Source organism: Pogona vitticeps, chromosome 4 (genome assembly GCF_051106095.1).
Source record: "Pogona vitticeps strain Pit_001003342236 chromosome 4, PviZW2.1, whole genome shotgun sequence".
NCBI lineage: Eukaryota > Metazoa > Chordata > Lepidosauria > Squamata > Agamidae > Pogona > Pogona vitticeps.
In genome coordinates this window covers 95,274,192-95,286,353 of record NC_135786.1, presented here as the reverse complement: position 1 = coordinate 95,286,353, position 12,162 = coordinate 95,274,192, and the positions used below count along the sequence as shown (strand labels likewise).

The 12,162-nt window shown below is 40.9% G+C and overlaps 1 protein-coding gene across 3 annotated transcripts in view; it reads right to left on the bottom strand.

The window, feature by feature from the left end:
- The window catches only part of ALG14 (ALG14 UDP-N-acetylglucosaminyltransferase subunit), a 36,977-nt gene that overhangs the window by 23,789 nt on the left and 1,026 nt on the right, over positions 1-12,162 (bottom strand). For all 3 annotated transcript variants that reach the window (XM_020788642.3, XM_072997973.2, XM_020788643.3), the window contains exon 2: positions 10,014-10,165. In XM_020788642.3, the coding sequence (XP_020644301.3) occupies positions 10,014-10,165 (152 nt within the window). The remainder of the gene's footprint in view (positions 1-10,013; positions 10,166-12,162) is intronic.

The following is a 12,162-nucleotide window of genomic DNA, read 5'->3' as shown; positions in this document are numbered from 1 at the left end:
AAAGTGACATAACCACCCTTCCACAAAGCTCTAGTGGTGGTAGTCTGTGCCTTTTGACACCCTTCTGTACCACAGAGAACTGCCACAATGGCCACGGGCTTCCAGGTGCAACTTCTGCAGTGCTGCTTGCCAAATTCAGGTTACTGGGGCTGAATTCCAGTTCCAGAAAAATCCAATGTGAATTTGTTGGCCAGAGGCAGCCCACCCCTGAAGTAAAGAAAGGATATTCCTTAGCCCCATTGTGCCTCCACTAGCTGCCTAGGGAGAAAGCAATTCCCCTGCCCTAAAAGCTTGTTAAGACGCTGCGGTTTCTGTGGCAGCCATGAGGGATGTGCTCCCCAATCTCTTCTCTGTACTCAACATGGACATGTAGGAAAAATATATATGTTAGTAAGTTTTACGGGCTTCTTAGAAGACTGGCACTGATAAACTACACTGGATTGTAGACACCTCCACCTCATTTAAACAGAGCTGAAATACGTAGCTTGCTCAGTGTATGAATTATTATCTAAGCTCTCCATCCTGTGGACAACAGTGTGTACTGCTTCGTTGTTGTTGCATACTGCTATCAAGCGGCTTCCAACATATTGGCTGACCCTATGAATAACTTCCAAAAATTCCTGTCAGATGTTGCAAACTAAAGTCTACACTTTTCTTTCTTGAGTCAATAAATCCAATTCAAACCCAACTTTGTGCTGTTTTTAGCAACAGATTAAAAAGGGAGGGGTGGGCCTCATGCTTTTCTTTCCAGCTGTAACATACATTAACAAGGAATTTAAAAAATGTGTTTCTGGACACATTTTGAACCTGGGAATTTGTTTTCAGTACCAGAACTGAACTGTGCAGTGTTTTTGCATGGAAGCCCATTCATGGTTACCTTTAAGCTCTTTTCATTTCAGCAACTCTTTAATTTACTTTTATTGAATTTATACCCCACCCCTCTAGACAAAGTCTAAAGGGACGGCTTACATGAATAAACAAGATAAAATAACATACATAGTAAAACCTAAAATCAAGTGTCTATATATCTACATTATCAAGACGGAAATAGTTAAGAAACAGCAACAGAAAATAAATTAATTGACTGGAGGGAAGGCCTGCCTAAAGAGCCAAGTTTTTAAACTCTGTTGAGGCCAAAAAAGTTATTTTGGTATTCTGCTGTTAAGACACTGGCTAAATAGCTCAGTGAGTTGGGTGACTGACTGTGGAGCCCTAGAGTGATTCCTCACTATGCCTCTTGGGAGAAAGGTCCAGCCTATGTATCATGGGGCACGCTGCACAGTCCCCCAGAGCGCTCTCAGAAGAAGGGAATGGTAAACCCTTTCTGAGTACTTTTATACCTAGAAAACCCTGGAAAGGGTCGCTATAAATCAGAATTTACTTGAGTACACATATCACATTGTTGATACATGATCATTATTATTTGTACCACTGATAGCTTCATCTTCCCTAGACAGCCCTTGAAGTCATGTATAGAAATACGAAGGATGAATGGGATCATGAAGTCCCAGTTGTAAACTGCAAGTTCCTCCAAGTAGAACTCTATTAATTTGCCAATATTTCTTTATCCACATACTGGGATGCTCAAGCCAACATTGGCATGCCCAAGAAACACAACTGTGTAGTAGCTGTCAATGTCCTGTTCCCCTGTATGATATAACTGGGCCGGATCACAGGCACCCCATGAGGAATGAAGAAATTCAGGGTGGGAGACACAAGATTGTAAAATTTTTGTTGTCCTTCACATTCAATTTGTTTTGATTTTGCTATTTCTAAAGTTACATTACATAGTTGTTAAGATGCTGCTTACTAACATTCTGTGAAAAGAAAAAAGATACGTGCTTATTTTGATAATAAAAAATATTGATCACATTTTTATGTTTTTTAAATTTAATTTTTAAAAAATATATTTTTACTCTGGATCTTTAAAAGAGACGAGGGAAGGCATTCAAGGAATTTTTAAAGAGGGAATGATGCTCCCAAATGTAGGAACAGATCATATAGAAAATTTCAAGATGAACAAGTTTCAAATGTTTGCTCCAAATGAAGTGAGTGTCCTATCTCTAAACTTAAGAACATAAGAAGAGCCCTGCTGGAACAGCCCATCTAGTCCAGCTTCCTGTACCTCACAGTGGCCCCACCAGATGCCTCTGGGAGCACACGAGGCAACGAGATACCTGTCCTGGTATCCCCTCCCCTGCATCTGGCATTTTGAGGTAACTTCCATGTATGTATGTATGTATGTATGTATGTATGTATGTATGTATGTATGTATGTATGTATGTATGTATGTATGTATGTATGTATGTATGTATGTATGTATGCATGTAGTTAGTTAGTTAGTTAGTTAGTTAGTTAGTTAGTTAGTTAGTTAGTTAGTTAGTAACCTGCAATGGACTTTTCCTCGAGATATCTGTCCAATTCCCTTTTAAAGGCATCTAGGTCAGATGTCATCACCACATCTTGTGGCAAGGAGTTCCACAGGGTAAAGAAATCTTTTCTTTTGTCTGTTCTTACTCTCCCAACACTCAATTTGCGTGGATGTCCCCTGGTTCTGGTATTGAGTGAGAGGGAAAAGAGCTTCCCTCTATCCATTTTATTCATCCACTGCATAATTGTATACATCTCAATCATGTCCTCTATCAGGTGCCTTTTCTCTAAAGAGCCCCAAACATTGTAGCCTTTCCTCACAAGGGAGGCGCCCCAGCCCAGTCATCATTTTAGTTGCTCTCTTCTGCACCTTTTTCAGTTCCACAATGTCTTTCTTGAGGTGCAGCAACCAGAGCTGTACACAATACTCCAGGTGTGGCCTTACCAGTGTTTTGTGCAATGGCATTATAATGTTGGCTGTTTTATGATGGAGTCAGACCTGCCTTCCCTCTCCATTCTGCTGGACTCTATCCCTTCTTTGACATAGATGGCCACCCCACCTCCAACATGCCCCTCCCTATCCCTCCTATAGTGTTTATAGCCTGGGATTGCCATATCCCACTGGTTCTCTGAATTCCACCAGGTTTCCGTTATGGCCACTATATCAATGTTATCCCTAGCCACCAAATTTTCCAGCTCTCCCATCTTTGCTTGGACGCTTTGGGTATCTGCATAAAAGCACCTGCGTATGCCCCCCCCCCAAGAAGGGCTGCTTGTTTGTTTCTTTTTCCCCCCCCACAGTTTCTCTTTCCAGTGGACCAACTATCATGTCCCATTATAATCTAACATTCATGCACTGGTATCTTAACTTCTGCACTGGAAGAGGCTCCCCAAAGAATTTTTCCTATTGAACTTTCATTGTTTTTATACTGCCTTTATCATAGCTTAGCTATATTGTAAGCTGTCCTGAAAAGAAAAATATTTGGCCTAGAAAAGCAGTACTTAAATAAAGAAGCAAATCAATAGCAGTGCTCATAGGTTTATTCCATGCATTGTGCAATCATAGGTATTCTGTCTTGGAACGTGAATTTTTTTCCATCCTACAGGATAAGGCCTAATTTTTATCTTTTTAAAGTAACCAGACAATGGATGATGCCTTGGCTCCCTGCTCTCACTCTAGTCCAAGTCTTTGCTTTGTTGTTTGTTTCCCTCTTACATATGCTAAGAATGTGCAGTCCTTAATCTCTGGAATGTTTTATCCAAACACAGAATGTGAACAGGAATTTTAATAACACTGGTGGCAAAATACTGTGAAGCACATAGCTGTACTAATAAGGCCACTCCACCGATAATTCTAATATGAGCTAATTGGAGATTCCACAAGACTGTATGGTATACATACTTTACAGTAAATAAATCAATCTTTTGGAGTAAATCTGATTGTCTGGCTTACTTCTTGAGCTTATTTTAACTCATTCCATCCTTTAAAAAAAATATTGACCCTGAGAAGAATACACGAAGGGCAGTCATTCTCAAGGATCTAGAGCCTCCCAAGAAATCCAACAACAGCCTTCGAGAATACAATCCAACAAGTAGACATGGATTTCAGAATTCTCAGCTGCTTAACAAAATCAGAGATTGGAAGTCTTTCTCACCCTGTGCTCTGGGAAGAAAGGAGAGATGGGGGACCGGGAGTGGATTTTTGTGTGAAAAAGCTCAAATTTCAGTTCTGGTAACCAAAAATTTCTGGGCCGAGTAGAAACTGTAATTGTCTTGTTTTAGGCCATTATGTGAAAATTAGATTCCAACATGAATCTCTGAGATCTGTTTAAAAAAATGAACCAACCAGACTAAACATGACTGAAGTTTGTCCTCTGATCACGAATGGGGACAGAGAGCCCCTCCCCTTTTTTTCTGATAACCAAGGCAGTTACTGAGAACCACAGGCTACAGGGAGAGGACCAGACTGCTCTTACCAGAGATCTGAATCCTAGGTTGGAAAAGTTCCCTTTTTTGGACTGCATTCCTCCAAATCACTCAGCCAGCAGGGTAACTTTTCCAAATGATCACCTACAAGAGGATTTTCAGATTAAGCTGGAAGATGCCGTTATTTACCCTAATCTAGAACCCCTTTTTTTCAGGATAAAAATGGGAGGGACCTCACAGAAGCAGGTGGCAAGAATACACAGAGGAATTATACCAGAAAGATCTGGATGTCCCGGACAACCCAGACAGTGTAGTTGCTGACCTTGAGCCAGACATTCTGGAGAGTGAAGTCAAGTGGGCCTTAGAAAGCCTGGCTAACAATAAAGCCAGTGGAGGTGATAACATTCCAGTAGAACTATTTAAAATCTTAAAAGATGATGCTGTTAAGGTGCTACATTCAATATGCCAGCAAGTTTGGAAAACTCAACAGTGGCCAGAGGACTGGAAAAGATCAGACTACATCCCAATCCCAAAGAAAGGCAGTGCCAAAGAATACTCCAACTACTGTACAATTGCACTCATTTCACACGCTAGCAAGGTTATGCTCGAAATCCTACAAGGTAGGCTTCAGCAGTATGTGGACCGAGAACTCCCAGAAGTACAATCTGGATTTCGAAAGGGCAGAGGAACTAGAGACCAAATTGTTAACATGTGCTGGATTATGGAGAAAGCCAGAGAGTTCCAGAAAAACATCTACTTCTGCTTCATTGACTATGCAAAAGCCTTTGATTGTGTGGACCACAGCAAACTATGGTAAGTCCTTAAAGAAATGGGAGTGCCTGACCACCTTATCTATCTCCTGAGAAACCTATATGTGGGACAGGAAGCAACAGTTAGAACTGGATATGGAACAACTGATTGGTTCAAAATTGGGAAAGGAGTACGACAAGGCTGTATATTGTCCCCCAGCTTATTTAACTTATATGCAGAATACATCATGCGAAAGGCTGGACTGGAGGAATCCCAAGCCAGAATTAAGATTGCCGGAAGAAATATCAACAACCTCTGATGATACCACTCTGATGGCAGAAAGTGAGGAGGAATTAAAGAACCTTGTAATTAGGGTGAAAGAAGAGAGTGCAAAAAACGGTCTGAGGCTGAACATAAAAAAAAAACTAAGATCATGGCCACTGGTCCCATTACCTCCTGGGAAATAGAAGGGGAAGATATGGAGGCAGTGACAGATTTTATTTTCTTGGGCTCCATGATCACTGCAGATGGTGACAGCAGCCACGAAATTAAAAGACGCCTGCTTCTTGGGAGGAAAGCGATGACAAACCTTGACAGCATCTTAAAAAGCAGAGACATCACCTTGCCAACAAAAGTCTGAATAGTCAAAGCTATGGTTTTTCCTATCGTGATGTATGGAAGTAAGAGCTGGACCATAAAGAAAGCTGACCGCCGAAGAATTGATGCCTTTGAATTGTGGTGCAGGAGGAGGCTCTTGAGAGTCCCCTGGACTGCAAGGAGAACAAACCTATCAATTCTAAAGGAAATCAACCCTGAGTACTCACTGGAAGGACAGATCCTGAAGCTGAGGCTCCAGTACTTTGGCCATCTTATGAGAAGAGAAGACTCCCTGGAAAAGATGCTGATGTTGGGAAAGTGTGAAGGCAAGAGGAGAAGGGGACGACAGAGGATGAGATGGCTGGACAGTGTCTGCGAAGCAACCAACATGAATTTGACACAACTACGGGAGGCAGTGGAAGATAGGAGGGCCTGGCGTGCTCTGGTCCATGGGGTCACGAAGAGTCGGACACGACTAAACAACTACGATGAGAACCCCTTTTCACCCCTTCAGAACTAACACTTTGTACATATATAAATTTTGGAGATTCACAGCACAACCTATGCATGTTTACTCACTACATTCAATTGGACGTATGCTCAGGTAAGTGCAAAAATAATTCCCTCCTCTGGACAGTCTGTGGTCAGTCCCATTTACTTATTCTTGGGAAGTATGCAAGACTTTAGGCTACAATTTCGGACAATTCTTCTAGGAGTAAACTCATTGAGTTCAATGAGGCCTCCTTCTAGCTAGACAGGAAAAGGCTGGCACTGTTAATTGACTAAAACATTATTCATCAATTAAGATCTCAGGAGATGGCCCTCAGATAAATTTCAATAAACAGTTTGAAATCTACATTTTGATGGAGGAGTCCTTCTTTCATTTCCATTCAGGACTTATAAATAAATAAATAAATGTGGAGCCTCTCTACACTTATAAAGAGAGGCTCCACAGTGAGAACAAAAACCCCACCTCAGATTTCAGACAGAAATGTGAGGGGTTCAAGTACTTCAGTTCTCACTGAAGTCACAATCCATAGAACCTGACAGGAACTACATCTGAAAAACCAAGAAAAAGAAAACAAAATAAAGCAATCATATACTGTATGTATAAAGCCTGCAAAGTAAAGGACGCTTTGATACAAGATAAGCACATGCCTGGAAGCTCAGAAGAAAAACAACACACAAACAAGCAAACATGAAAGCATGTAACAAGAGGGGAAAAGGAGACCTTCAGAAGCCTGTCCAAGAGAAACATAGCTTTCAATATCCCTGAGTTCTGGTTACATAGGTCTGCTTATATACTGAAAAGAAAACAGATGTGTGCTAATATACATTTATAAGAGATGCTATCAGTCTAAAATGCCACCCTTCTTCCTGGTATTTTGCTATAATTACATGTAGCAAGAGATTAAAAAGAAATGAATGTTTGTATGGGGCCCCCACTCTCACTACCTCAATTTATCTTTTGTGTACAGAAACTAAACTGGGAATAGAGATATCCCATACTGAACTGATTAAAATAGAGTCATTAGCAAGGCTATGGGGAGGGGAAACTGAGCTAAGTTTCAGATCTGTGTTGAAGTCTGATACAAAACTATGGGTGTATGCATAACAACTTAACCCTAAACCTTGCTATACAAGCACTCAAGTGTTAGGATCTGGCTAAACACACCATTTCTCATTGATGCAACATTATGAAGGTGCTCCAGGCACATTTAAGCAAGTGCCACTAACAGAGAGTCTTCAAACTGTAGAATCATAGCTACCCTGTTGCACTTTTTGAGTAGCTCCTAAGACAACAATGAAAACAGCTGGAACAGCTGGTGAGCTAGACATATCTTTCACATTTCTCACATGTAGAAAATGAGGGGGGGGGATATTCCCCTTCAAAAAACATGTACCAGTAACATAAAAAGCCATTAACCTCTTTAATATTTCAAGCCACTCCAGGGGAAACAAAACCCTAGCCAGATCCACATTTCCTTCTTGTGCACAAAATTAATTGGACTGAAGCATTTTTATTTAGAATTGTCTTGCTGATTTTGTGGACTTCTCCAAATTGTGTATGGGATTGCACATTTAGGATGTTTTGCTTCTGCTTGTTCACTTCATATACCCATGAATATTAAAATACTGCTGGGGGGAAAAACTACAGCATATAAATATAGCTATAGTCCAACACAGGTTTATGCAATGTTTAGCCCAGGATTTCAATGAACTGAAGTATACTTACATCTGCATTTTACTATGATCTACATATTTTAATGTAATGTAATATAGTAGTATATAGCATGCCTAGTCTGGACTAGTGGGTAGTGACGGACTAGGACTATGGAGACCAGGGTTCAAATCCTCGCTCAGACAGGGAAACTCACTGGGGGAGTGGAATTGGCAAAAACATTCCTTAAATATCTCACTTACCTTGAAAGCCCTATTAGGGTCGCTACACATCAGTTCCCACTTGATAGCACAGAACACATAAATACAATGTAGTATATGTATCTATATGTATTTGATAAATGAACTTAAAATCTGTAAGCTTTCTTATGAATTTTGATAGATAAACCTAAAGTTTATAAACCATCTTGAGCATTATCTTTCAGTGGAAAGTATGGCATGAGTATAATAATTTTTAAAGATTATTATACTTTTTTAAAAGATCCTATAAAGACAGATAGAACCCACATGGGTACCTAAACAGATTAACGACCAACTGGTTTAACAGAACTTATTTTAGAAGTAAGGCTATAATGAATACTTTTCACCTCCTTGATGAAAAAGGGACTCTCGGCATAATGACTAAAATCCAGCAGCATAATTTGTCCTACATAAGGCTGATGATTTCATCAGATGTGGCTTTTTGGGGGGGAGGGGGAACATGATCTTGAGGCTCCCTTAATATTTTTGTCATCATAGGGAAGCCATTTTGGACCATCATTCACCTTACATGGTATAAGATAAAGCTACCGGATTTCAGCCACTTAGACACACTGTTGAGAAAACTGTCAGCTGGTGTTTTTATTTTATTTTATTTTATTTTTTTATTTTGCTCCAGCAGAAGTGTAAGAGGAACAGTACTTTCTTGCAATGGCAGCAGCATTAGCATAAAAGGATAGTATGCACTTTGGCCAGTCAATGTACATATTGTTGACTTTAATGTTCATTTATTCATCAGTCATCATGCCTACTATCTATTTAAATATGTATTAGCCAGAATCCTGCTGGTGCTGGCCTATGGTCTGTGTACCTTGCTGCAGCTATTTGCAGCTCACTGACAAGGTGGCAGGGTACCACATTTTGGCACATGACTAGGCATGCAACCCACATGTCCCCCAGTATTTTGCCAATTAGCTATAGTTAGCCACTGCAAGTTACACAAACATGCAAATACCAAGAGAGTCCTGAACACCCTGCCAGGCCACATATAAAGGCTCTGCAATCAACTGTCATCATCATTCAACATCAGCTGACTATCATCCATATTGACCAGGTTTGTGCACACATCTCATGCTTTCACGTAACAGGAGTAAACACAAATGTTTATACACATTCAATGCTCAACTCCCATAAACCAAAAATTACACTTCAGCCATTGCACAAGAAAAATAATTAATTTTGCACTAAACAAGAGATGCCAGAATATTAAAAATATTACTTTCAACATATTAATCTTTACTTGTATCAGTTTTCTTGTCCTCCTGTTAACATAATCGTAACAATTTTAATATTAACACATTCAATCTAATATGTTATATCCAAGGTTTTGGTATATAAGTTGTTTTGTTAGTTGTTTGAGGCAGTTTTGTTAGAAAAAAGGGGGAAAAACTTGTGGATCCAGGGGTGAAGGATGTAGGCCATTGGCCTATGTAACATAGGAGTAAAAAAATAAAATTCAGTTAAGATTTATTTGGCAGATATAGTGTATACTGAAGTAAAGGTAAAGGTTCCCCTTGACAATTTTTGTCCAGTCGTGTTCGACTCTAGGGGGCGGTGCTCATCCCTGTTTCCAAGCCATAGAGCCAGCGTTTTGTCCGAAGACAATCTTCCGTGGTCACATGGCCAGTGCGACTTAGACACGGAACGCTGTTACCTTCCCACCGAGGTGGTCCCTATTTATCTACTTGCATTTGCATGCTTTCGAACTGCTAGGTTGGTGGGAGCTGGGACAGGCGACGGGAGCTCACTCTGTCGCGTGGATTCGATCTTACGACTGCTTGGTCTTCTGACCCTGCAGCACAGGCTTCTGCAGTTTAGCCCACAGCGCCACCACATGAAGATTCTACCAATATTACTGAGAAGTAATTTAAAGTGCCACTTGACATTCAAAGTATGAAAAAACAGACAGAAGGAAGAATGTGGCAACTTACCAAGCAATTAGAGAACATTTCGGCTCTTTTTTGTTCAAAGGAACGGATTTTTTCCTCGCTCATCTTATCTGAATCAGCCAAAACATAATGTCTCGGAGAGTACTTCTGGGAGAGACTTCCAAGTAGTCTCAAGATTTCTGTAGTGTGCCCTCCTAAAAAATACAGAAGCAAAGTCAGCTTATGGAAGATTCACCAGCCAAAGGATTCTGCTTGGTCATCCTTCTCATGGGGCTGGAATTCATAGGCTTATTCATCAGGTGATGTCCTCAACATCCCATGTGACTGGCATGGTTTGATTGAGGCAAAGGGACTCCCTGCCTGGATCATGAGCTGTCCCAGGGCTGAGCAGTAACACATCAAGCCTCCCACACACAATTTTCTTATTTCAAACACAACATTTTTCTGGTCAGTCTCCCCCCCTCCTCCGATTCTCCTCCAATTTACCACATGTTTGAGTGGAGCTGGAACAAGGTTTTTTGAGTAAACACTAGAGATGGACGTATTCGTGTTCCCGCACAGGTCGAAATAAAGAAGGTTGACTGTCCACTCATGATTTCGCTGCTGACGCCAGCTCCACAGAGGCTTCATATCACACTGTTCTCTGCAATGGATTAGCCACTCTCCAACCTAGTAGAGAGGCTTGTCATCCCACCTCCTGCCAGGAGTCAGTACTTGATTGCAGACAACGGCACAATAGGAAGGCCCGACGAGCTCGCGTCAGCGACGAAATCATGAGTGGACCCTCGTTATTTCCACCTGTGTGGGGATATTCGTATACAAACACAAATACCCCCATCTCTAGTATACTGTACACTGTTAATCACAATTAAGTAGCTTTAAAAGGGAAATTACAGAGGTGTCCAAAAGAAAATTCATACATGCAACATGCTAGAATACTGTTCTCATCCTTTTCCTTGTGCCAGCTTTATTTGTTTTGTGTTAGCTAAGAGAAATTGCACCCTGCTTTTGTCCAGATTTTAGAAGGAAACCAAGGACCAGAAATAAGCTTAGAAACTTAGGAAGGTGCCATACACCAAATCAAACTACTTAGTTTTGCACTGACTCTGCAAAAACTGACAGCACCTCTCCACTGTTTCAGAGAAAGCATCTCTCTCAGTTCTGCCTTGACATGCCTTGGAATGAACCTAGGACCTGAAATTTTACTACTCCTTCTTGATAAGGAACATGGGAGTGTGTGTGTCAAGACTGGCACGGAGGTCACCAAGAAGCAAAAGGAAAGTGCCAGCATGCTTATTTTTTAATTTATCATTCATACTCATATCATGCCTTTCCTCCAATGAGTTCAAGATATAGCAGTGTTGTACTTTTGTGCAAAGCAGAAAACTCATGCATTCAGTTTTTAAAATCTGGTACATAGTTTCCATTTCCTTGACCAACCTTGGGTCCCCAGATGTTCTTGGACTACAACTCCCAGAGATCCTGGCCAGCATAGCTAGTAGTGAAGGCTTCTGGGAGTTTTAGTCCAAGAAGACTTGGGCACCCAAGATCTTGAATCACTGTTCTACACCTGTAATAGTGGGAAAATGCTGCTGAAAGAAGTATACTCTATAAGAAATATAGTTGTGCATATGATTGCTCCATACCTAAGGTCCATTTTTGCCACCGCCCCTTGTAATTACGCTCTTGAATCTCTGACATCAATTTATCAGCTCAAGTTAACCATTACCAAGGTGATTCACTGAAATTGGCAGATTTTGTGAGTAGGATTAATGGCCACTAAATTGTCAGTTATTTTACTTTCTGTCTTTTTGCCATAAAGTGGGGTGGGGCGCATTTGATCTGGTAGCATATCAGATACTGACAGAAACACATCGGTTGCCTACAAAGTATCTGGGTCTTCATTACATCAGCATCCAATAAACTTTGTAATAATGGTAGCAGGTACCTTTTAGGATATTTGTATTATGGGGCAGAGGTCCTCAATGTAAAGGTACATCTGCCTTCACAATACACAAGAAATGTCACCACAATCGGTATTAGCCTCCCTCCACAAGGTGGTGCCTTCCAGATGTGCCAAACTACATCTCCCAGAACCTCCAACCAGCTTTGGGGGAGTCTGGCTGTTGTCGTCCAGTAGCACATTTGGACAACATCAGGTGCAGAAAGAACACAAGATAGCCAACTCAAC